The sequence below is a fragment of the Microcaecilia unicolor genome, chromosome 4 (genome assembly GCF_901765095.1).
Source record: "Microcaecilia unicolor chromosome 4, aMicUni1.1, whole genome shotgun sequence".
NCBI classification, from domain to species: Eukaryota; Metazoa; Chordata; class Amphibia; order Gymnophiona; family Siphonopidae; genus Microcaecilia; species Microcaecilia unicolor.
In genome coordinates, this window is record NC_044034.1 from 14,105,955 (window position 1) to 14,133,503 (window position 27,549).

Sequence of the window (27,549 nt, forward strand, 5' to 3'; positions counted from 1 at the left end):
CCAGAACCACCTCTGACCTGCCTACTTTTTCTGTGAGCGGTCAGAGGTGATATTGAGCAGCACTGCCCACATTAGTACCACTGAATATCAGGGGTTAGGTGTCCCCAGGGGATTTAAAGCAGGTAGGAGCCTCTCCTGCTTGCTTAAATTGCTTTGAATCTCAGGGGGGTTTGTTTTGTGGGAGGTGAATACTGTTACCTGCTAGGAAATTGCACATAGCACAATAGGTGTACTAAAATAATGCTCTTTACCATCTTTCCCACCTCCCGCTCACCTTCTGCTTCTGCTGATTGGACTTGGTTGTCTTTTCCTGCTGGCTAAGATTATTATTTAACTCTACGATCTAGAAGGGAAAAAAACACATATGGTTATAGCAGTAGGGTTTCTCCCTAACAGGTTCAATGTTTTAAGTGAATGAACTTGACACATTTGACCTACAGGTGTCTTCACCCTTTGCACTCTTTAGCCTCTAATACAGGCTGCTCTTTTTATCTTTGGTTTTCTCAGATTTATTTTGAGTCTCCCTCTCTCTAGCTCACAACTGGCACAAACTACAGGAGAGGCTGGTGTTAAGGCTCAATATTTGAACAACAGCCTCTACACTAGAAAACACATGCTCAGGATGCCAACTTGTCAGATCGTAATGATAAGGTGGATCAAATTGGTGGAGGGGTAGCTTTGTATGTTAAGGAAGCAAGAAACAACACATCTTGGAATCCCTATGGATTTCAATTCCATATGTAAAGGGGGATAGTATACTGATAGGAGTGTACTATCGTACACCAGGCCAGGATGGACAGATGTAGAAATGTTATCAGAAATTAGGGAGGCTAACAAACTGGGAACATAATAATAAAGGGTGATTTCAATTACTCCGATATTGACTGGGTAAATATAACATCACAGCATGCTAGGGAGGTAAAATTCCTTGACAAAAATCAAGGACTGCTTTATGGAGCAGCAGGCACAGGAGCCAATAAGAGGAGGAAAAACTCTAGACCTAGTCCTTGGTGGAGTGCATGATCTGTGCAGGAGGTAATGGTACTGGGGCCACTTGATAACAGTGGTCATATGATCAAATTTGATGCTGGCTTTGGAGTAAGTACATACAGGAAATCCAATACGTTAGCATTTCACTTTGAGACTATGATAAAATGAGAAGAATGGTTGGGGGGGGGGGGGGGGGGGGGGGGAACCCAAAACTTGCTGCTGTTCACAAATACCATCCTGGAAGCCCAGGCCAAATATATTTCATGTATTAAAAAAGGAGGAAGACCAAACGACAGCCAGCATAGTTAAAAATTGAGGTGAAGGAAGCTATTTGAGCTATAAAAAAAAATCCTTCAGAAAATGGAAGAAGGATCAGATTGAAAATAATAAGAAACAGCATAAGGAATGGCAAGTTAAATGCAAAGCACCGATAAAGGCAAAGAGGGACTTTGAAAAAAAAAAAAAAGGAAGAATGTGTTGGAGGTAAAAACGCATAGTAAAAATTATTTTAGGTATATTAAAAGCAAGACAGCAAAGGAATCAATTGGACTGCTAGATGACCGAGGGGTAAAAGGTAGGGTTACCATATGACTCCAGAAAAAGGACAGACTGAGCCAGTCTGGGTTTTACTTCCATTGCTTTCATTGGAAGCAAAACCCGGACTGGATCAATGTGCCCTTTTTCTGGAGCCATAGGGTAACCCTAGAAAAAGGGGCACTCTGGGAAGACAAGCGGAAAGATTAAATTCTTTGCTTCGTCTTCACCAAGGAAGATTTGGGAGAGATATCGGTGCCAGAAACAGTATTCAAATCTGACAAGATAGATAAACTGAATGAAATCTCTATAAACCTGGAAGATGTAATGGCGTAGTTTGACAAATTGAAGAGCAGCAAATTGCATGGACCGGATGGTATTCATCCCAGAGTACTGACAGAATTGAAAAATGAACTTGCAGAACTATTGTTAGTAATATGCAGATTTTTAAAAAAGGTTCCAGGTGTGATCTGGGAAATTATAGACCACTAAGTCTGACGTTGGTGCTGGTCAAAATGGTAGAGACTAATATAAAGAACAAAAATTACAGAGCATATTCAAAAGCATGTATTAATGAGACAAAGCCAACATGGATTTAGTGAAGGGAAATCTTGCCTCACCAATCTATGTAATTAATTTGTTGCCAGAGAATGTAGTAAAAGCAGACGGAGGTCTATTAAATAATGAGTGGAGCCTGGAATCATAATCCAAGTGTCAGTGATCAGCTGCCACTTCAAGGGAATGGGGACTTCCAACCTGGAATGGAAGCAGGGATCATTAAAAACTGGTCAGAAATGGGAATCACTTCAGTGGAACATTTAGTCAATGAGGAGGGAAGGTTGTACACATTTCAAGATCTGCAGCAGAGGCTATCCCTTACCAACAAAGACTATTACACTTGTAGACAATTACACCACTACTGGTTTAGTCTAGATCAAGAGGCTCTGGGTACAAAACTGGGTCAAAAACTTCGAGAAATTCTTAAAGGGGGGTGCACATGATCAGGTTTCGATATCTAGTTTGCATAAAGCGCTGCTGTCGCTGAGCCCCCCCTCCCCCCGCCAATTATGAAGCGCTCAAAGAGGCATGGAGTAAAGAATTAGGATATGGAGGGAGTAAACTTTGCAAAATTGATAACAGATATCCCCTCCCCCCACCAAAGCAGGTGGGGAGGGGCAGAGCTGCAGGAGAGTCAATATAGGATAATACACAGGGGATATATAACACAAACACAAGCAGCAAGAGCAGGGTGGACACCCGATGGTCAATGTTCTAAGTGCAAAAGAGGAAGAAATACGTTTTTGGATGCATTTTGGAGTTGTGATAGAGTAAAAACATTTTGGAAGATGGTGCACAAATACCTTGAGAATACCATTGATCAAAGAATAATCCCATCCTGGAGAGGAGTACTTTTAATCAGGACAGCCTACGGGATTTCAGATAAGAATTTGGAACTATTATTATGCAAGGCATTTGTCGTGGGGAAAAAAATGTATACTTAGACACTGGATGTAGGAGGAACTGCCCTCCTTCTGGTATTGGAGGAATAGATTTCATGAGTTGATGCTCTGGGAGGCAAGGGAAGCTCAGGACACTTCCAAGAAAAGAAAGAGGTTTGATTCCATATGGACCAAGTACTTGCAAAGTATTTCCCATAAAGCGAGAAGTGCAGTGTTACATAAATTTTCCACATAAGAAAAGAAGGAAGGAGGGAGGGGGAGTCCCAGTGCATCTTAGTTGGAGGCGACTGGAAGGGGAACATAAGACAGCAAGGAAAATGGCAGAGTTTTAAGTAGCAACAAATAAGGTAGTGTACCTTAACCAACACAGTAGAAAATAAGAATGTGAAGAGGATATGTATGAATGGACCATGAAGCAAGCGCAGAATATTTAATAAAGGGGGGAGGGGACGAGTGGGAGGGGGGGGGGGGGGATTAAACAAGGGGTTCAATCATGGAACAAACACAAGCTATTATTATTGGAAATTACAGTTTGAGTATAAAGTTCATTGCTGTATAGTTTTTTTTCTTTTTTATTTGTACATGGAATATAAGGGGGAAAAGGGGGGATAGGGGAGGAAACTGTAACAACAAAAATTGATGATAGCGACTTTGCACTATTGTACATAAGACCGACAAATTTAAAACCTGTCATGTACTCAATCAAAAGACCATGTTACAATGTGCAATCATCAATAAAAAATGTTGAAACAAAAAAAAAAATAATGAGTGGAATGGAATGGGTAGACGTGAATCACTTGTTTACTTCGGGCACGAAATGAAGCTACAAAGCAGTAAATTTAAAACGAATCGGAGAAAAATCTTTTTTTCCACTCAATGTGTAATTAAGCTCTGGAATCTGTTGCCAGAGAATGTAGTAACAGAAGTTAGCTTAGCAGGGTTTAAAAAAAAGGTTTGGATGGCTTCCTAAAGGAAAAGTCCATAGACCATTATTAAAATGGACTTGGGGAAAATCCACTGCTAACAGCAATTTTATTTAGAATACAAGTAATTATACAACTAATATGCCTTTAGAACTATTTTGTAAGTAACTTTGTGCTGCATCTTGTTTTTGGTTTTAGAACTGGTGACTCCCCCTTGAGAAAGTAACCACGAAACGGGGACCTGTCGGGGTTTTAAGAGCACCAACTTGTTCAAGCTAAGTGCTACATAAAATTAGATGTTAGCATATTGACAAACAGAAATATATCTTTATATATAAGATTAGCAAAGGGTGGTGGAGGTTCAGTCAATGATTAGACAATACACACAGATAATACACCCAGTCATTGGGTGAAAAATCAAATAATCTTTATCGTGTGTTACATATGAGACTACTCCACTCTCAATAAGCTGAAGAAGCAATACACTTGTATTCATGTGTGTTTAAACATTTTGTTATATTTTTAGGATAAGCAGCATACAATGTATTGTACTGTTTTGGGATCTTGCCAGGTACTTGTGACCTGGATTGGCCACTGTTGGAAACAGGATGCTGGGTTTGATGGACCTTTGTCTGCCCCAGCATGGCAATACTTCTTATCTGTTGGGGGAAGGATCTCTGTTCACTTTTACTGCTTGATGAAAGTGGACTGTTCAGCTCAAACTTTTTCCTACCTGCTTACAACATTAGACAAAAACCACCACACTCTCTTATCCTAAGACCAAGGCTAGAGTCTGAAATTCACAAGTCACAACAAGACCTTGCCTTATCGTTCATTCCAGAACAGTCCAATCAAGTTAGTTGTAGATAGCGGCAAAGAGAAAAACAAAACAAAAACCTGTATCGGTATTTCTCTAGTTCTGATAGATGGTGTGGTGACGTGGCCTGGTGCAACAAGGAGTAGACCATTCTAGAAAAGGTTGTAGGCCCAGATTGTCGGTGAAGCATAAACAAAGTCGGGGAGAAGCTGCAGGCGGTGGTGCTTTGAGATCAACTTGGGGCTGGAATTTCCACACCAATTCTAGGTTGTGCCCAGTAACTTGGTGCCATGGGTCTGATGGCAGGAGCTACTCACAGCACTCTCCCCCTCTCTCTTTGGAAAGCAAGAGAAAGGTAGTACAGGTTACAATTTCTTTTTTTTTTTTAAAGGCTTTCAGTACAGCACCTTCCCCTTTCTTCTATGGTGCTGTGTTGATTCTGGACTCTGAAGTGATCACACTCCCCCCCCCCCCCCCCCTCTCTCTCCTTATTTTCAGTATTCCTGGGGAAAACACATTGCAGTAAAGTCATGACAATTTAGTGTGTCAGCTGGTGCATTTAGCCTAGCCTGAGAGCAGGCAGACCTGTAGGCACGGGGTAAATGTGTTTTAAAACATACTCAGATATTTTAGATTTAGGCAGCGCTCTTTATATGAATATTCCAGAAATGCATACAACCTCCTAAAGTATGGTTTCTAATCTGCTGTATATAAAATAGCTTCCAACAGAAAGACGTGACCCCCCCCCCCCCCACTCCAGTATAGTAAAAAAAATATTCCTTACCTATAAAACCAAATACTTTTGGATGGGGAAGTGGGGAAGAGGAATTTTCAAATCTCAAAATAAGATGCACTTGCGCCTTGTGACTGTGATCTTGAAGCACTTAATATACCTCTGTTCTCAAACTACTGCATGCTTTGTTCTATGCAGCCAAGAGGACATGCAAGAAGAAATGAAGGCAATGTGAAAAGCGAGTGGTGGCTACAGAGGTTCCTTCTGAATAATGCTTCTAATAAGTACACATAGCTTTGCATTATTTTGCCTGGTTGCTGTGCACCTTAGCAGTTAGATTGATTTCAACAAGCAGGAGAAAAAAAAACCAATCCTCAAATCAGGGGCGTATCTGGACTCGGGCGGTAGGGGGGCCAGAGCCAGAGGGAGGGGGCACATTTTAGCCCCCCCCCCCCACGGCGCCACCGATCCCCCCCCCCCTCGCCACCAATGACATCCTCCCCCGCTGCTGTCACTTACCTTTGCTGGCGGGGGACCCCAACCCCCTGCCAGCCGAGGTCCTCTCTTCCATGCAGGCTGCGCCGCTGCAAGTTGCAACGCTTCCTGTTCTTCTGAGTCTGACGTCCTGCACGTACAACGCGCAGGACGTCACTGAATTCCAAATTCTGAGTCTGACGTTCTGCACGTTGTACGTGCAGGACGTCAGACTCAGAAGAACAGGAAGCGTTGCAACTTGCATCCTGCACGGAAGAAAGGACTTCGGCTAGCGGGGGCTTGGGGTCCCCCGCCAGCAAAGATCGGCGACGGGTTGGTGGCGGGCGGGAGGGAGGGGGAGGTGGAGAGGGTCTGTGGTAGGGGGGTCCAGGGCGAAATCTGTGGGGGCCCAGGCCCCTGTGGCCCCACGCAGATACGCCCCTGCCTCAAATTCTCTACAGACAGCAAGCTATAGAACACGAAGTAAAGGGGGGGGGGGGGGGGGGGGGAAGAGAAGCAGCGCACCAAGGTGATTAGTGTTTAGAACTGAAGCAAACGAACATGCACCTTGAAAAATCAGTCTAGTCTAATGGAAGGGCTTCCTCCACCACATCACCCATATTGAATGGTCTCCCCAAGCTCAAGCTGTTGTCTTCATTGCAAACTGTTTGCCCAGTACTTTAAAGGCATACCTTCAAAAGCAAGAAAAGTTATGCCCAACATAGGAAAGTCATTCTTGTAAATTCTTGGGAAAGAACTGTTTGGTTTTGTTATAACAAGAATGAAGCTGGAGTGGGGCCACAACTATGGTCTAGGATTTCAAATTTATGGACCAGTAAGGCTGGCATACTGCTGAGCAAGAGAACACAATATAGGGCAGGAGCCCCTCAGACTCAAAGATGTACCGCACAGTTGGGAAGAATCAAGTACTTCTCAAATAGCGTTACCTTTAACAGCTGGATAAACAAACAATGGTACTAAACAATCCTGAGGTAGCTGCATTCTGTTTTTGACAACGAGGTATGCAAGTGAGTCAGGGAATACATTTTTAATAATCAGTGTTACAGCCCCTATTTTGGGTTTTAGTTCTTTGGCTTAGGGTTCAGCACCACATTTAGAGTTTTTATTTGCAAGTGACTTAGCACTGCAATGGGATGTCCTTCCCATGATGGGGGTCTAATTTAAATAAAAGCCAGCACTATATACAGTGGAGTGCAGTCTATAGTCAACATCAGACTAACTCATTAGGGGAACAAGTTAACGGTGTTTTCAGAACATGAAAGGAAATGGTAACTAGCATTTCCAATCAAAAAGGGAACAACCGCACACTTTTTACTGGATACAAGTGGGCTTATAAAAGCCCCTTGTCATGGTACATCATATTGGCACAAAAGAGTGAAAGCTTTGGACCCCTGTCATTAGAGATAAAGAAAAGTATTTTGTACAGATAATTAGTATCAACAAGAATGCTTTCTAGACAGAACTGGGAACAGGAGTGGTAGACTTCAGTGGTTTGGGGGTGGAGGGCAGTTAAGGGTAAGGTGGGAAAGGCAAAAGGAAGATGAGCCAGCTTCTTGTGAATTTAGGAGAAAAACGTACATTTTGTTTGGAATACGATGCAGTGGATAGGATTGAAGGCCCAGTCCTATGTGTGTACACTCTTGATGAATTATGCACTGGGTTATCCGAGTCAAGACAGCGTTAAAACCAGTTCTCTTGATAAATGCAGTTCCAATGGCAAACAGTTCACAGGAAAAATGGCAGCTGGCTGTAACACACACTGGTGCAGTTATGTGGCCAGGTTAGCTGCATGCAATGTCACCGCTTAAGTAACGGGTTCCACGTTACCTGTTTAGTCTGCTCATTCTGTTGTAACTCTAGCTTTTCAACCTGTGTGACAGAATGGTAGCAAACAAAATAAAACAGAACAATGAGCACATGAGAAATAAGATGAATAAGATTATCATTCTTATTTGCAACTAATCCCAAGATACACTATTTATTACTGCTCATCTTAAATAAATACTGAGGAATTGGTGGTGTAGAGGACTGGAATTAGCAGAATGCTTTGAGATGCAATTGCCATCTTTTTTTTTTTTCACTTTAAATATTTTTATTAATGAAGCAACTTACAACATTCAAGACAGTACAGATAATGCCAAGTTGTCCTAAAATATTGGACATCCATATAACATAACAGAAAAGAACAAAACAACAACCCAAGTCACCCTTATGGTGAAAATTGAACTATCAACTCCCAATCACTATAAACAAGGGTCTACACCCTCAGCTCTGTCCTACCCCCTTAAATTTGTTCAAGCATATAATCGCCTCACTTCCCCCTCTAGCCCTCCTCTTCTGTTCCTCCCTTCCCTACCACCCCCCTCCCTCCCCCCTCCCTATCAAAGTTTGATTGTCCTCGCAATTTCCATCTTTATCTGGGTGATTAATTACAAATTATTGTCAGGCTCACTACTGTATTACTACTGACTGCTCAACATAGGGCACAAAGAAAGTTAATCCCCGCCCCCCCCTCCCGAAAAAACAACTGTGGAAGATGGTTTTCTCTCCCCATTCTATTATTCAAGGGCATGGCAGTCAAAATATGCAACTCAGCCTGCTCCACTAATCACAACTATGCAAGTATAACACACTAAAAATTTGTCTTGATAACCTGAAAACCAGCTGAGTTTGCTGCCCTTGAGGACGGGGGGGTGTCATGTTCTTTGGTGAAGTGCTCTCTCTTGAATTTTAACTGGTTTATTACTTTAAAATATTGCTTCAGAAGACAAGAACTGTCAGCTCCCACAGTTAGACTAATCGTGAAAGCCAACTGCTGTTGGAGGTCTATAGATGCCTTCACACCATAAGTTGGGCAATTATGGTTTATGGCAGCACTTGAACAAAGAGTAGGGGTGAATCAACGGTCTGGAGCCACAATCGAAAATAGAGGACACAGATTTACTGGTACATAAAAAGGCGGCCAACCTGGCCAATAACAACAAGAGTCCATGCCAAAGTGGCTCAAAAAAAACCGATGGATAAAATATTCACCAACAGACGTAATGTGAGAACAGTTTGACCCAAAGAATGCTATTGAGCACAGATGGACTCGACATTGCACCGTGAGCTGCTTCCTCTAAAAGAGGCAAGGAAACTTTTAGATCCTATTTCGGTGGTGCCCAGGGCTCAGCAGAGACCTTTGCAAAGGTTTCATGTGATCCCTTACCCACGGAACCAACTTTTAGTGTTGCTGTCATGAATCTCAACACCTGAAGATGATTCCAGGGCCCCCTGTCTCTCCTGAACAAGTTCCTGTCGTGCCTGTAGATTCTTTCTCATCTCCTTGGAGAGAAACACTTTGCTAAGCAGATGTCAAAATGCACCCCCAGATACTTTACAGTCTGGACGAAGCTTGCTTCTGGAAAAACTGGACTACTCAACTCATGGTCTCCTCCCTCTCCTCTTATGACCTTGCTTGAATCAACCAATAGTACAAATAAGGATGCACCAACATTCCTGACTTCTTTCAAGTGGTTGCAGCTACCACAATTACCTTGGAAAACATCTTCAGTGCCATGGCTAACCTGAACAGGAGTGTTCAACACTGATAATGTTGTCCCAGAACCACAAACCAGGACAATCCTCTGATGCATTGTCTGAATCAGAATATGCATATAGGCTTCTGTGAAATCTAGAGAAGTGAGAAACTCTCCCTGACTGTAACTTCTCCATTCGAAAGCTGGAGACCTTTAGCGTTCTGTTCATATGCCTTAGGTCCAGGGTACAGAATTGGACGGAACATGTCCTCTTTTTAAGGTAACAAGAAGCAAATTTGAGTACCTTCCTATAAATCCTAGGGCTAGCAGTTCCTTTCCCCATGTCTGTCTCAATAGCAGACTATGGACTTTTCCTACAGGAACTTGTCCAACCCTTTTTTAAATCCAGATACGCTAACCGCTGTTACCACATCCTCTGGCAAAGAGTTAAGCTCAGGAACTCTTTGCCAGAGGCCCTAGAGTTCACTGTCAATAAAGAAAAATCAACAGTCTCCTACTCAAACCTTGGAATTTATAGCAGACAAGACTGACACTGTGAGCCACAACCTTTCTTACTGTCCAACAGAGCAAAAGTCATATTCAATCTGGCGACTACGGCAACACTCATGCACACGTACTAGAATTACTTCGTCACCCTGCAGCAACAGTCCAAATAGTGCCTTTGGTTCATTTTCACATAGCCATGTTCTATATCAACAAAAAAGGACAGAATAGCTCATGGACCTGTGAGAATTTGGAATTCGGCAGAAGAACTGTACATTTTTCTACTTGCCTCACACTTACTAGGAGAACAACACAGAACACAGTCTGGCTGAAAACATGTTGTCAATGGGACAGTCATAAACGTCTTAGGACATTAGGATAATCCAACATTTGCTTTGATGTTGGTGTCAACCTCAGGTAAACCTCTTTACAATTGAAGAGAACAGAAAATGTTCAGCCTTCTGGTTCTCACTGTCCCAGCAACAATCACTTAACAGAAGATGCTTCAGAAAGCACACAGAGACTAAGCATGTATAATTTTTATTGTGCCACATTAGTGAAGACAAATTTGGTTTTCTCACCTTCTACATCAAAGTCAGGATCCTTCTCTAATTCTGCCAACCTATCTGCATCTAATCTCTCAAACAGCACATTCATCCATCCTAACCTCCAATCCCTAGCTTACTGCCATGGATGCTGAAAGGGGGACATTAGTAGACCTTGTTATGTCGAATGAAATGACATTTTCCTAAGGGTCTGGAAAGAAAGACTACTACAAAATCTTACTTTTACAAGCGGAAAATATTCACAAACTTTGTGCATTCTCATGGACAGAGGATTCACTTCAACTGTTCAATATCCAGTCTCCTTCAATACCTCCTAACCTTGTTGGACTATAGTCTCTGTACCAATTCGGTGAGTGCACCTCACAGCCAGACCACGATTACACAAATAAACAGCCCATTTCTAAGCATCCTCTGATGGCTACATTTATGAAAGGTTTCATGAATGACATTCAATTTTTCTGACTCTAGGGGTTCAAATGGCAGGTTCATCCTTTCACAGCTCATGGGCCTGCCATTTGAACCCCTACTGAGAAAAACTGAAATTTCTCTTGGAAAGTTTTATTTCTGCTTGTTATATCAGCATGTAGAATTAGAGAAATTACAAACACCGATTCACTATCAACCTTATACTCAGTTCTACAATGATCATGTTGTTCTAAGAACACACCCTAAAATTTCTTCCCAAGGTAGTACCCGAATTCCATATCAATGAGCAATTTGTAACACCAGTGTTCTTTCCACCATCACATATGGATCTCCATCAGCAGAGACTGTACACTCTAGGCTGTAAGCGAATACTTCAGATATACTTAAGAACTGAACTGTGAAATGGACCCTTGCTACTCTTCGCTTCATATGGTACGAGCAGAATTAGTTGTACAGTTGGAACTCTCTCATTTCCAACTTTGTCCTGCTCTTAACTCACGTGGAAGAGCATAATCAAAAGGGACGCCCAAGTTTTGTTGAGGACGTCCTCACAAAACGTCCCCATGGAGGGGTGGGGAAACCCCTATTAACGAAACAGGATGGGCGTCCATCTTTCGTTTCGATAATACGGTCGGGGACACCCAAATTTTGGTCGTCCCTAGACTTGGTCGTTTCTGATTTTCGGTGATAATGGAAACCAAAGACAACCATCTCGGAAACAACCAAATGCAAGCCCTTTGGTCGTGGGAGGAGTCAGCATTTGTAGTGCACTGGTCCCCCTAACATGCCAGGACACCAACCGGGCACCCTAGGGGGCAATGGACTTCATAAAATGCTCCCAGGAACATAGCTCCCTTACCTTGTGTGCTGAACCCCCCAAACTCCCCCTAAAACCCACTACCCACAACTGTACACCACTACCATAGCCCTTATGGGCGAAGAGGGCACCTAGATGTGGGTACAGTGGGTTTCTGGTGGGTTTTGGAGGGCTCGCTGTTTCCTCCACAAACGTAAGGGAGGGGGATGGGCCTGGGTCCGCCTGCCTGAAGTGCACTGCACCCACTAAAACTGCTCCAGGTACCTGCATACTGCTGTGATGGAGCTGAGCACGACATCGGAGGCTGGCACAACATTTTTTTTAAAGATGCTTTTTGAGGGTGGGAGGGGGTTAGTGACCACTGGCGGGAGCAAGAGGAGGTCAACCCCGATTCTCTCCGGTGGTCATCTGGGCCACCTTTTTGTGCCTTGGTTGTAAGAAAAACACGACCAGGTAAAGTCGTCCAAGTGCTCATCAGGGACGCCCTTTTTTTCCCATTATGGGTCGAGGACGTCCATGTGTTAGTCCCGCCTTCGCTACGCCCCCTTGAACTTTGGCCATCCCTGCGACGGAAAGCAGTTGGGGACGTCCAAAATTGGCTTTCGATTATACCGATTTGGACGACCCTGGGAGAAGGACGCCCATCTTCCGATTTGTGTCGAAAGATGGGCGTCCTTCTCTTTCGAAAATGAGCCTGCTATTCACATTTAGAGAAATCAAAATAAAATATTCCCTGAATTCCCCAGATCATAAAACTATCAAAATTATAAACCCTCTGTGCAAAAGACACTAGTCTAGAAATTTTTTGTATGCATAAAAAAATGGGACGACCATCAGAAAAACTTACTTGGCCTATATATTACATGTTGCTCTCCTTTGGGCCATTAGTTTTCAATCATAGGTCCAACTCAAAAGCACTATATTATGATTAAAATTTTAATTACCACCTTTTTGAAGGAATTCACTCAAGGTGGTGTACATCAAGAATAAGTCTAACATAAGCAACAGACAATTACAACAGTAAAAATATTCAAACAAGTATGGCATAGTATGAGGAGAGACTTGCTGACCTGAATATGTATACCCTTGGAGGAAAAGAGAAACAGGGGTGATATGATACAGATGTTCAAATATTTGAAAGGTATTAATCCGCAAACGAACCTTTTCCGGAGATGGGAAGGTGGCAGAACGAGAGGAAATATGAGATTGAAGGGGGACAGACTCAAGAAAAATGTCAGGAAGTATTTTTTCACGGAGAGAGTGGTAGATGCTTGGAATGCCCTCCCGTGGGAGGTGGTGAGGATGAAAATGGTAGCGGAATTCAAGCATGCGTGGGATAAACATAAAGGAATCCTGTTCAGAAGGAATGGATCCTCAGAAGCTTGGCCGAGATTGGGAGGCGGGGCTGGTGTTTGGGAGGCGGGGCTAGTGCTGGGCAAGACTTCAACGGTCTGTGCCCTGAAAATGGCAGATACAAATCAAGGTAAGGTATACACAAGAAGTAGCACATATGAGTATCTTGTTGGGCAGATTAGATGGACCATGCAGGTCCTTTTCTGCAATCATCTACTATGTTACTATGTAAATGTCAACACAATCAAACATATAAAAGGCGAGTGTCGTACTCACTCGCAAATGCGCAGTAGAGACTTCCCTCTCTGCCCCGCCCCTGCATCAACACGTGATGAGGGGGGCGGGACAGAGCGGGAAGTCTCTACTGCACATGCCGCAGACGTACTCGCAACCGCTCCGCCCCCCCCCTCCCCCCCCCCCCCCGAGGTCACTGCTACCGCTCCCCCCACCCGGAGTCGCCACCACTGCCGCCCCTCCACCCGGCCCGAGCACTGTCTTTCTTATTGAACTTACATCGCACCACGCAGACACAGCAGGCACATCAGCAAAGCTGACATCGGGACGGGCTTCCTTCTCTGCCTGTGTCCCGCCCTCGCCGCGTTACGTCACACGAGGACGGGACACAGGCAGAGAAGGAAGCCCGTCCCGATGGCAGCTTTGCTGATGTGCCTGCTGCGTCTGCATGGTGCGATGTAAGTTCAATAACAGACAGTGCTCGGGCCGGGGGGGGGGGGGGGGGGCGGAGCAGCGGCGACCTCGGGGGGGGGGGGGGGGGCCTCGGAACCCCCCCCCCCCCATTCCAAAACTAGCCCGTTTATACGGGCTCAACGGCTAGTACGTAATAAAAGTAGAACAAAACCACCGAAAGGATCTATTTTAAAGACTGCAAACCTTTATGTAAAAAAAACTGCATAAAAGTAAGAGGAAGAGAAGGCCGCTCTGGTTCTCAAATGTAGTAGCTGAAAAGGTAAGGGAAAGAAGGTTAGCCTTCAGATGTTACAAGACAACTCAGAAAGAGGAAGGCAGGCTAAAATACCTGGAAATGCTAAGAGAAGCTGGGAAAGCTGTTAGGAAAGTGAAGAGCCAAATGGAAAAAAACACACAGTAGGACAAGACATTTTTCAGATATATAAATGACAGGAGGAAGTGACAAAATAGCACTGTGAGGCTCAAAGCTGAGGGGGAGGAATATGTTGAAGCTGGGTAAGGATAAAGCTGAACTGCTTAACAAAATTTTTGTGTTCACGGATGAAAGGGTGTAGGACCGCACAAAACAAATGCTAACGGGGATGGATGTATGGTAGACCAGGTCTGATTTTCAGAAGACTGTGTTCGTGAGGAGCTAGCTAAACTAAAAGTAGACAAAGTGATGGGGCCTGATGGGATACATCCAAGGGTACTCAAGGAACTCTGAGAAGTTCTAGCGGCTCCACTGAGCTCTTCAGTGCTTCCTTAGAGTTTGGAGTGGTCCTGGAGGACTGGAGAAGAGGGGATGTGGTCCCTCTACACAAGAGTGGAAGTAAGGAGGTTGGGCATTACAGACCTGTCAGTCTGACCTCAGTGGTGAGTAAACTAATGGAAAAGCTTCTAAAGTGGAGGATTATCAGGTTTCTCAAATCAAATGGACTGCAGGACCAAAGGCAGCATGGTTTCACTAGAGACAGATCATGTCAGACAAATCTGATTGATTTCTTTGACTGGATGACCAAACAGTTGGACATAGGAGGGGTGCTGGATGTGGCATACTTGGATTTTAGCAAAGCCTTTGAAACTGTTCAGCACAGGCAACTGATAAATAAACTGAGTGTCCTCAGTATGGGACTTAAAGTGACTACCTGGGATAAAAACTGGTTGAATGGAAGGAAACAAGAGGGTAGTGTAAATGGAGCTTGCTCCGAGGAAAGAGAGGTTATCAGCGGTATGCCAGAGGGATCAGTCCTTGGGCCGGCTCTCTTTAATATCTTTGTGAGTGATATTGCAGAAGGACCATCTAGTAAGGTTTGTCTCTTTGCGGATGATACTAAACTCTGTAATAGGATAGACACCCCGGAGGGTGTAGATAGCATGAGGAAGAATCTAGCGCGGCAACTAAAATTAATTTAATGCTAAGAAATGCAGGATCATGCACTTGGGTTACAAAAATCCAAGGGAACAGTACAATACAGGGATGAAGTGCTTCTGTGAATGAAAGAATGGAACTTGGGGGTGATAGTGTCTGATGATCTTAAGGTAGTAAGGTAGAAAAAGCGACAGTCAAAGCCAGAAGGATTCTGCTGAAATTCCTCCATAGACTTCAAATAGTGCTTCAGGACTCTCCTGACGTCAAGACACTTCAAGTGATGCTGATCCTCCGAACCGGAGGAAAAACGGAGCACAGGCAAAACTACCAATTGAGACAAATGAAACAGTGATAAAACCTTAGTGAGAAAAACAAGGAACGGGACGCAACACTACTCAGTCTTTGGCAAATTCTAAAAACGAAGACTGACAAGTGGAGGAGTGGCCTAGTGGTTTGGGTGGTGGACTTTGGTCCTGGGGAACTGAGGAACTAAGTTTGATTCCCGCTTCAGGCACAGGCAGCTCCTTGTGACTCTGGGCAAGTCAAATAACCCTCCATTGCCCCATGTAAGCCGCATTGAGCCTGCCATGAGTGGAAAAGCGCGGGGTACAAATGTAACAAAAAAAAAAAAGTCTGCAACTCTGACACCCTCCTAGCCGAGGCAATAGCCACAAAAAATACCACCTTGAGTGTCAAATCCTTCAAAGTACAACACACCAAAGGCTCAAAGGGTGACTTCGAGAGAACCAAATTAAGTCCTACAACGGAAAAATTGTCCGGGAGGATGTACGAGTTCCACCCCATGTCCTTCTCTTTCCAACTCCTTAATTTTATCCCTCCTTACCCTTTCTCCCAAATTACACTATCCTATCCTGTCTACCCTCTTTTATCCTAGTCATATATTATCTAGCTCAACTTATCATACACTACTAAGCCCAACTTTATATTGTTCTACTACTGTTTTATTAAAATTCTATTAACTTTGTATTTCAAATTACTATGTAAGCCACATTGAGCCTGCATTATGTGGGAAAGCGCGGGGTACAAATGTAATAATAATTAAAAAATAATAATAATAATGTCAAACCCAAGCAATATCCAGATGGGAAGCTAGGGCCTTCCCCTGAACGCATCCCTGAAAACAGGACAAGCCCGCAATTTGTTACTTAAGCAAAGCCAATGCAAAGCCTTTGTCAAAACCTCATTGTAAAAACTCCAGGACCTGTGCCACCGAAGTTGAAAAGGAAGAGATGTTCAAATCATCACACCACACCTCAAACACTCTCCAAGTCCTGATATAATTAAGAGAAGTAGGTCTACGCTGAGACAGAAGAATCGTGGCCACCACGCTTGCCTAGTAACCTCTCTTTGTCAACCAAGCACGCTCAACAGCCAAGCATTGAGACAAAATCGACTGGGGTCTGGATGAGCCACCAGGCCCTGGACCAAGAGCCTCTGGAAACTTGAGAGGAGAGCCATCAAGAAGAAGGATACAATAATATGGCATACCAAGGCCTGTGAGGCCAATCTGGCGTCATTAAGATCACACGACCTCTGTGTGTCTCTATCTTCTGAACTAGATGGCCTATTAGAGGCCACAGGGGAAATGCATACAGAAGACCTGCCAGCCAAGGCTGAAGAAAAGCATCTACCCCTGCGCCTTCAGATCCTTTAGGTGACTGAAGTATAGCGGCACCTTCGCACTCAATGCAGAGGCGAAGAAATCCATGACCGGAAGACCACAGCACTCTACAACTGCTGAAATGCTACATCGCTGAGAGCCCGCGGGATCCAGAGTGTTGCGACTGAAGAAGTCTACCTAAACATTCTCTGCCACCACTACATGGGCCGCTGAAAGAGCAACCAGATGCAATTCCGCCCAACTCATGTGCTGAGCTGTTTCCTGCTCTAACTGGTGACTCTCTGTCCTTCCTTGCTGATTGACATAGGCCACTGCCGTGGCGTTACATAGTAACATAGTAGATGACGGCAGAAAAAGACCTGCACGGTCCCATCCAGTCTGCCCAACAAGATAAATTCATATGTGCTACTTTTTATTTGTACCTGTCCTCTTCAGGGCACAGACCGTATAAGTCTGGCCAGCACTATCCCCGCCTCCCAACCACCAGCCCCGTCTCCTACCACCAGCTCTGGCATAGACCATATAAGTCTGCCCAGCACTATCCCCGCCTCCCAACTACCAGTCCCTCCTCCCACCACCAGCTCTGGCACAGACTGTATAAGTCTGCCCAGCACTATCCCCGCCTCCCACCACTGACTCTGCCACCTTTTATGTGGCTAAGCTCCCAAGGATACATTCCTTCTGAACAGGATTCCTTTATGTTTATCCCACGCATGTTTGAATTCCGTTACCGTTTTCATCTCCACCACCTCCCGCGGGAGGGCATTCCAAGTATCCACCACTCTCTCCGTGAAAAAGTACTTCCTGACATTTTTCCTGAGTCTGCCCCCCTTCAATCTCATTTCATGTCCTCTCGTTCTACCGCCTTGCATCTCCGGAAAAGATTCGTTTGCGGATTAATCCCTTTCAAATATTTGAACGTCTGTATCATATCACCTCTGTTTCTCCTTTCCTCCAGAGTATACATGTTCAGGTCCGCAAGTCTCTCCTCATACGTCTTGTGACACAAATCCCATACCATTCTCGTAGCTTTCCTTTGCACCGCTTCAATTCCAACATGATGCGAACTGATTCACCGTTCAGCAGAGGACAAAACGCTTGTTGCGCCAGCCAAATCACTCTGATTTCCAAGAGACTGATCTAACAGGAGGTCTCCCCCTGAGACCAAAGACCCTGTGCATATTGTCCCTGACAATGCACTCCCCAGCCCTTTAAGCTGGCATCTGTCGTGACTACTATCCATCGCAGCAGATTCACAGGCATCCACTTGGAGAGGCTGGACGTCCACAGCAACCAGCGGAGACTGCAACGCTCCTTCGCTGGCAGTGGCATTTTCTCTGTAGGGAAATCCCTCTGCGGTGACCACCTGGAAAGCAGGGACTTCTGCAGAGATCTCATGTGTGATCTGGCCCCCAGCACCACCACTATCATCGCCACCATTGAGCCTAACACTTGAATACAGTCCCTTGCACAAGGCACCAATCTCTGCAGAAACTGTTGAATCAGCACTTGTAACTTGAGCATTCCGGTCTGTATAAGAAATACTCAACCCCACAGAGTGTCGAAGCACACTCCCAGATAATCCAGCAACTGAGATGGCTGCAAATGACTCTTCTGCGAGTTGACCACCCAACCATGTGATTGCAGCAATGAACCATACAAATCCAAAACTTGCACACTCTCTTGGTACGACTTTGCTCTGATCAGCCAATCGTCCAGGTAAGGATGAACTAGGATTCCCTCTCCTTCCTAAGAGCCGCTGCCTCTACTACTATTACTTATTTCTAAAGTGCTACTAGATGTATGCAGCGCTGTACACTTGAACATGAAGAGACAGTCCCTGCTCGACAGAGCTTACAATCTAATTAAGACAAACAGGACAAACAAGAGATAAGGGAATATTAAAGTGAGGATGATAAAATAAGGGTTCTGAACAAGTGAATAAGGGCTAGGAGTTAAAAGCAGCATCAAAAAGGTGGGCTTTTAGCTTAGATTTGAAGACAGAGATGGAGCTTGACGTACCGGCTCAGGAAGTCTATTCCAGGCATATGGTGCAGCAAGATAAAAGGAACGAGTCTAGAGTTAGCGGTGGAGGAGAAGGATGCAGATAAGAGAGATTTACCCAGTGAATGGGTAACCCACCATAACCTTTGTAAACATGTGAGGGGCTGTTGCGAGGCTGAAGGGTAACAACCAAAACTGATGTTTGCCCTACACTGCAAAGCGCAGAAAATGTTGATGCATGGGCCGAATTGAAATGTGCAGATAGGCCTTTGTATCATCTAGTGCAGTCAAAAACTCTCCAGCCCGAACCGGTACTATGACCAAGGGAAGAGTATCCATACGAAAAGTGGATATTCAAAGAGCCCGATTGACCGCTCTGAGGTCCAGAATCGGTCTGAAAGATCCCTCTTTCTTTGGAATGACAAAGTAAATGAAATGCCTGAGCTCTGAAGAGGGAACTGGACAAAAAGCCTGAACGTCGAGAATCCTTTTCAGAGTATCCTGACCACGCCCACCTTGAGACGAGATCGGCAGGGAGGCTCTAGGAAAGCATCCAGAAGATGATGGCCAAATTCTAAGGCTTACTCTTCTCAAATAACCTCTAGTACCCACTGATCGGAGGTTGGGCCTGGAAACCTTCATTGTGCATGACAAGTGGCAGACTGGAAATAGGCTGCTGTGTCTCTGCCCCATCTGCGAGCTCCTAGAAAGCACCAATTCCTCTGAAAGAACCGGGACCGCTGTACTGAAGCTGCTCTACCTGGTATAAAACGACGAAAGTCATGTCCCCAACCATGACTCAAAAATATACAGCGCCAAGAAACCTGAGGACGGTCCTCCAGTAGTACGGAACCTTAGTATCTCCCAGACTGAGGACTGACTTGTCCAACTCTTCACCAGAGAACCCCGAAAGGGAACTCTACTAAGCGTAGACTTAGACGCCGCATCCGCTGACTAACCTCGTAGCCAAAGTCCTTGTAACAATCAGCTGTTGAGGTGTTTTATTTATTTTTTTAAAGCGGCTGCCTCTACCTGCCTTTACGGCCCATCCCCTGAAGAGACTGAGGCATTAGAAATAATACTAAGCAGCTCAGCTTGCTGCAATAAGGAGGGCTTGGGGGGGAGGGACCCAGCCACCTGAGTTTGACACTCCCAAGGCTGACAGAGACCCCCACAAGCCTCAGCCTCCACAGTCAGGTAAAGACCCCGGAGGCACAGAAAATCCACTTAACAAGGAACTACACCGGGAAACTTTGCTTTTTAAAGAAACATCAGCTATTTAACCATAGAATAAGAGAAAAAGAAAGCCTAAAATAACGAGACTGAAGGGCTCGCCACCTTCCACCTGCTGGAGACTGAGAATACTTAGAAGGGGCTCTTATTGGGGTCCAGAGGGACGCTAAGGAATACCAGAGAGAGAAAATGCTCACTTGCAGGTATCATGTTGTGTAATATTCAAAGAGTGTGTGGTTACGGATACTGCTTGGGAGGACTTTAGTGCGTGTAGAGAGATCTTATTCAAGTACTAGAGGCCATTTCCTTTAAGGGCCTCGAAGATCAGAGTTTTAAATATAGCCCCATATTGTACTGGTACCCAATGAAGTTCTTGCAAAAATGGTGTGATGTGGTCACGTTGTTTACAATCATCCATAAGTCTTGCTCCAGCATCCTGAATCAATTGGAGATGATGCAAACCCTTTGTAGCCAGACCATTGCAGAGTACATTACAGTGATCCAGTCACGCACAACTAAGACAAGATTTGCCTTCTTAATATAAGGGAGAGGCTGCGTAGTTGTCACAAATCGTAGAAACATCCAGAAGAAAGTAGTGCATCTTTACTCATGTGCATATATAAATTGTATGTGCATCTCACAACTTGCCTCACATTATCTTAACAATTCTTTAAACTTAAAACACAGCTGCAATGAAAGCTTAAAAAAAAAAAAAAAACTATAATGGAAACACAAATTTGTACTTCAAAAGCTGACTCAGTGCCAAGTTACATGAAGTTCCTGTGTCAGGGATCTGGGGAAATAACTCTCCATGTTCAAAGATAAAAGCATCACTCTCCAATGAATTCTTCACATAAATGGGTTAAAACTCCACAAAGCTTCCACTGCTATTTCTTTCCTTCCATTATAATGGCATCAGAAAATTGAAAAAAAACATCATTATGAAAACAAGCACTAAACTTATTCCACAGTGTAAAAAGCAAATAGAATCATTCTGATCTTCCACAAAATTATCTCATGGCAGCAATTCATAACAAAGTAGAACATTTTAACAGTGAATTGTTGCCATGAGATTACTTTGTTATAAGATCAGAATGATTCTATTATGGGTTTATTAACCATGACATGAGTTTTGTGCTCGTTTTATTAATTTTTTCCCCAGTTTTCTCTTGTCATAGAGGGAGGAAATAAAGATGCCAATGGACGCACTGTGACAATATAGTGCATTTTTTGACAGATATTGCGCAATACAATGCTTTACATTTAGGACACGGAGTTATTTCCTTGGGACCCTGATGCAAGACTTTCAAAACGCTCAGCACAGAGTCAATGTTTGAACATAAATACAATTCTGTGGTGCCATCTGAAAAAAATAAATTGCACCATTCAACACAGTTGTGTTTTATGTTTGATAAATTGTTAAGAAATTGAGAAGTTGTGAGATGTTTATAAAATGTTATAATATGCATACGAGTAAAGCTGCAAGATGGACACCCTTCTTATGAATGATGCTTTTAGGCTGCACATATGATTTGAAAACTAATGTCCTAAGGGTGAACAGCTCTAATACATAATGCAAGTTTTTCTGATAATTCTCCCATTTTTATACACACAAAACAATTATAGAATAGTGACCTTTACAGAAAAGGCCAAATGGTAGGAGTAAAGATGGATATGCAAAATGTTTTCACTCTTATTTTTTGCAATTCTTGTTATTTTAAAAAAACATTTTCCAAATTAAAATTACAGTATATACTTGATTATAAGCCAAGACTTTTGCCCCCCCCCCCCCCCCCCCCAAAAAAAAAAAAAAAATTGGGGTCTTGGCTTATAGTCAAATCAGCATGGTAACACCACCTGATCTTTTTTTTTTTTTTTTTTTAAACTCAGACCCCCCCCCCCCCCCCCCCCCCCCGTGTTTACCTCTACAGCAGGACTTGGGCTCCAGAACTGTTTTCTCCTTCCTCGGTGCAGCATCAAAGTCCTTGTCTTCCCCTGCATAGCCAGGCTCTGCAGAGCAAGATTTCCCCAACGTCCTGCACAACGTGGCTCAAGTATCTGCAGAGCTCGGCTATGCAGAGGAAGACAAGGACTGATGTTGCACTGAGGAAGGAGAAAAAAATATCCAGAAACTGCTGTAGAGGTAAACAAGGAGGGAAGGGGAGAGAATATGGGTGAAGGCTGGGGAGGGGGACAATGTTGTCCTCACAAAAGTGTTCCCTTACACTATACCCTCCTCCCCCAGCTTATACTGGTTCCCCCCTTTTTCAGGAGAAAACTTAACTCAGCTTATACTCACATAGGCTTATATTCAAGGATATACAGTACACATAATTTAAGGAATACAAAGCACAAGCATCACATCCATCTTCTTCCCTCACCATTCTACACAAACAGACACCTGCAGTCTGGCCTCAAAAGAATTAACCTGCTCTATCAAAGTATTCATTACAGTTAAAGCTAAACAGCAAAAATGGTTGGTTTAAAACTAATGTCATGTTCCTATTTTATTTTCCTATGCCATGTCCCAGTTTCTTTTATCCACTGTATCTAACCTGTCTTTAGTTCTGCGTCACTTTGCTAGTTCTTATAAGGTGCTGTTAAGATCTGGACCAAACTGATACAGAAGAAAGCAGATCCCAAACAAAATATCCAAGGACAACAAAAAAATACCACAAATGGTACATATGCCCCCAAGAAGCAGTGATAATGCTCAGTACCACACAAATAGCAGCAGCACAATCACAGAGTCCCTCTGGTTGCTAACAGCAATCACCTGTCCTATAAGGTGCTCCAGGAAGGGCACCATGAAAACAGTGAAATACTCGCACCTCTCAGGATTTTATCATGTACAAAGTGCTTTAAAAAATTTTTTTATAGCCGTGTAATGATACAAACAAGACTAAAAATAATGTTTTGCATGGAAATTATAACTAAATATTCTAGCGACTTGGGGCTCTCTAGCTATTTCTCCTCTCTCTCTTTCAGGTTCCATGAAAACAGAAATAAAAAGTAGGCAAGATAAAAGAAACATACCTGAGAAACAAGTTTGTGCCTTTCTTCATGGAACTTCTGCCTTTCTTCAAGAACTTTTACTTTGGCATTCTCATATTTATTAGTTACCACTTCTAGTTTCTTAGTTATATCCTCCACCTCCCCCTTTCGGTCAGAAATCAGCTTCTCTTGTTCCAACTTGAGCGCTTCTAGTTCCTGGGCATGCATTTCCTTGCACTTGGTCAGTTCACCTTCAAACTTCTTTGAACCTTGGTTAGACTGCTCACATAGGTTCTGGTTCTCGTCTACAAGTCGGATGTTGGCTTCTTTGAGTTCTGACAATTGCAAGTCATAGTTAGCATTGGTAGTCTGCAGACTCTTCACCAAGTCCTCCTGCTGGGAGCATCTCTCTTTTAAAGAATGGAGTTCACTCAGCTCTAACTTGGCTCTCTCAAGCTCACTTTTTAATGTATCTTCTATTTTCTGACATTGCTCTAGTTCCTTTTGGTGCTTGCTTTCTATTAAGGATCGGGATGCCTGTTGTTCCTGGTGAAGGCTTTTCACCACCATTAGCTCCCTAATTAAAGCCTGGGCATTTGCAAGCTCTCGTTGAACAGATGATGAAAGTTCTTCTTTCTTGGCGCATTTCTCTTGCCAAGTCTTGATTTCTTGATGAAAATTTATTTTCAGCTCCTTTTGGGTGTTGAGTTCTTTTTTCAGTTCTTCAATAGTTATCCTCTGTTTTGCAGTTTCTTCTTGGAAATTTTGCACTTCAGTTTTTAGCATCTCTGTTGCCCAACTTTTCTCCATTGCTTGTGAAGCAGAGCTGGCCACTTCTGCCTGAAACATTTTCATCTTTTCTTCCAGTACTTTGTTTTTTTCAGATTCTCTAGTAACAAAAAGCTTAAGGTCCGCACGCTCTCTGTCTCTCTCTGCAATCTTCACATGTAAGTTGGACATTTCTTGCTCAAAGTTACTAATCAGCCGGTTCTTTTTTTCTATTTCTTGCCGGTAAATATTTAGTTGTTCTTTCCAGCTACCTGATGATTTATCCTTCTCCAAAGCCTGAGCTCGCATGGAAGACAACTCTTCCCCTACAGTAGCAACAGTCCTTTTACTGAACTCTAATTCTTTCCCTTTCTCCATCAGCTCTCTCCTCAGAGTCTCTATGGTACTCTTTTGCTCAGAATGGGTTAACCTGGAACTCTCAAGTATCTTTTGTAATTCTGAGGTCTTCTCCTTGTGCTGAAGGACTTCTGTTTCAAGAGTGTGAAGACTCTCTTGGAGGTGATCTGAAGCCAAGGTCTTCTCTGAGGCAACCAGTTTAGCTGCTTCTGCTTCCTTTTGCAAACTAGTAATAGCCTTGTGCTGCTCTTTGCACTTCTGCTGCAATTCTTCCATTTTGGAACGAAGAGTGTTGATTTCTTGGATTTTTTCCTGATGGCGGTCTCGCATAGATACTGTCTCCTGTCCTCCAAGTTGAATCTTCTGCTCCAGATGCTTAATTTCTTTCTCCTTGACCTGCAGCACAGACTTCAACTCACTTATCTTGGTTTTTCCTACAGTTACTGTTTCAGTATAACATTGTATTTCATTATTCTGTTTAGCTATTTGTTCCTTAAGCCCTTCTATGGTTGCCATGTTTTCTTGCAGTTGACCAATAGTCTGCTGCTGAACTGTTATTTCTTCTTGTTTTGAAGCTCCTTCTCTAAGCAACCTATTTATTTCCTCTTCCTTCTGTTTTAACAGTTCAAGAGACTGGGACAACTTTTTCTGCAGGGCATGGAGATTTTCTTTATGGTCATTCATCGACTTCTGCACTTCTGCCTTGGTTAGTTTCTCTGCTTTAAGATCTGCCTTTGTTTGTTCCTTTTCTGCCATCAGTTGCTGGAGCTCATCATTTTTGAGGGCCAGCTCTTGATTATAATTGTGCTGTCTCTCTTTTAATCTCTTCTGTAACTCCTGAAGCTCACCGCTCAGTTTTTCTGCCTCCCGCTCTTTTTCTTTAAGTGACGACATTGTGTTTGACAGGCTGCACTCTAAGTTAGTCATTATTTCAGATTTATTTTCTCCAAAATTCTTCACAGTGGCTTCAAGCTCTGTTTTCTTGACTTTTTCTTCAGCAAGCTCTTTTGTGATTAAATTAAGATTCTCTGTCACCTTACTCAGCTCCATCTCTAACTGAGAAATATGCTTAGAATCTCCTTGGTGAGCTAATTCAAGTTTCTTCTGCAAAGATTCAACAAGATCCAGGAGCTTTTTCTCTTCAGACTCTTTCTCCTTAACTAGAGCAAGTGCATTGGAAAGATCAGCTTCCAGAAGCGACAGTTTTTCCTGTTGTTCAGAAGCAGTCTCTTTTGTATGCACATCAAGTTCTGCCACCTTGGCTTGTTCTGCCTGCAGTTGCTGCAACACTTGGCTGTGGGCTTCTTTCAGTGTCCTGATGGTTTCTTCCAACTGTGAGCAACCTTGAGCCTTCCCATGCTGAGCATCTTCACACTGTTTGCGCCAAGAATCTACTTCACTGGTCAGTTTCTCTTGCTCGTCTTCTTTTTGTCTGATCACAGCAGACAGCTGAGACAACTCATGGTGCAGCTTTTCTAGTTTAACTTGGTGTCCTTCCTCAAGCTGCTTCTTCAGAGCTTCAATCTTTTCAGTATTTGCTTTTTCTTTAGTGAGCTCTTGCAAAGCTTGATCTCTATGTTTGGTTAAATTCTGCAGTTCTTGCTCCAGTTCCAACACCTTCTTACCGCCACCTTCAAGAGTTTTGGAATACCTCTTCTTCTCATTCTCCAAGAGCTCTTGAAGGTGTTTGAGGGTTTCTTCCAATGATAAGAGCTGATCTTTAAGCCGGGCATTTTCTTCAGTCAGTATCTCTTTGTCAGCCAGTTTTTGCTGATGTTCTTTCAAATGCAGCTTTAACTCCTGGAGTTGCACATTTAGTGAATCAACTGTTTTTGAATGACATTTAGTTTGTGTATCATTTTCAGACTCTAGGTTCTGACATTTTGCAATTAGGTCAAGAATTGTAGCATCCAGCTCTTGGACCTTCTGGGTTAATTCTGCCTTTTCTCTCTTTAAATCTTTTATAGCCACTTGTAAGGTTTCTCGGACTTTCTCCAAATTTAAGACCTGCTGGGTCAATGAACTCATTTCTGTTTCTTTTCCTTTCTTATATTCTTCATATAGCGTCAAAGCAGAGTCTCGTTCATTGGCAGCCTTTTTGTGTTGTTCTGTCAGTACTGCTATCTGCTGAATCTCGCTTTCCATCTGTTGTATGAGCTCCCCTTGATGTTCATCCTTCTGCTTTAATGCACTAGCAAGATTGCTCAATTGAAAGTTGAGACTCTGGATGGTTTCCCTGGAAGACTCTTCTTGCTTTTTAAGGTCTTCTAGCAACTGCCCCTTCTGGGTTCTTTCCTCTTCTACCTGGCAATGCAGATTCTCCAGCTCCTTATTCTTTTGTACAAGGAAGTCATTCAGCTTAGATATCTCAAGGTTCAAGGTGTTTATCTGGGCAGTCAGATGTTCTTCCTGTACTTGAGAATCTTGCTGTAGCTTTTCTTTCTGGATGGTTATCTCTGAAAGTGAAGTCTGCAGATCTGTGATAAGATCTGTAAGTTGGCATTTTTCCCTTTCAAATTTGCTCTTTTCAGAGCTGTACTCTTCCTGGATGAGGTGTTTCTCTCTTTCCAGCTGAGAAATCCTCACTTGCAGTTCTGCTACTTTTGCAGTGAGTTCAGCCACTTCTTGTTTTAAAGATTCAAGCTGAGCAGGAAAGAAATCACGAGTTTATTAAGATCTTTGGAATATTTCAAAATTTTATAGTTTAGAAATAAAAGCAAATTAGCCTATTAAATGCAGTATGGACTGGTCCTCTTATATCATGACAGAAAAGAATTAGCATCAGGAATTTAGCTAAACATGTTTATTCATGCACTTAAATTTGGAATTACAGTACAGTCTCGATTATCCAACCTATTTTCAGATAACTGAAAAGTCAGATAATACGGAAAACACTGCATAAACAAAGGCATAGAGTTCATGATTTTCAAAAATTGATCTAGAACAAAGATTTTTAATAGAATAAATGTGATGACATCGCTGGAGGGTCTGTCAATATGTTTGACGGTTGGATTACTGAAGGTCAGATAATCAAGACTGTACTGTAGTATTTTTTTGTTTTAGTAAGTCAAAAAATGGGAACAGCCTGCGGACCCAGCAACAGCACTGTCTAGAACTACGTGAAGACCCAGGTTTGGCTTCAAATTGAATTTATATTGCTTGGGCTGTCCAGCATTGGGGAGGATGCAGAGCTGGCATTCAGAGCCTCTAGAACTGAAGAAGCCCCTTCTATGAGCATTTTATATACTGCCTTTCACATAAGAGCAGCACAATATTCTAGTTCAAAACTGAACTGGAGTGGAGGAGTGGCCCAGTGGTTAGGGTGGTGGACTTTGGTCCTGAGGAACTGAGTTCGA

At 43.3% G+C, this 27,549-nt stretch overlaps 1 protein-coding gene across 3 annotated transcripts in view; it reads right to left on the reverse strand.

Annotated features, from left to right (window-relative positions):
* Positions 1-27,549, reverse strand: part of NUMA1 (nuclear mitotic apparatus protein 1) — a 213,694-nt gene that overhangs the window by 43,311 nt on the left and 142,834 nt on the right. For all 3 annotated transcript variants that reach the window (XM_030199975.1, XM_030199974.1, XM_030199976.1), the window contains exons 14-16: positions 23,111-26,836; positions 7,780-7,821; positions 275-343 (exon numbers count right to left, since the gene is read on the reverse strand). In XM_030199975.1, coding sequence (XP_030055835.1) covers positions 275-343; positions 7,780-7,821; positions 23,111-26,836 — 3,837 coding nt within the window. The remainder of the gene's footprint in view (positions 1-274; positions 344-7,779; positions 7,822-23,110; positions 26,837-27,549) is intronic.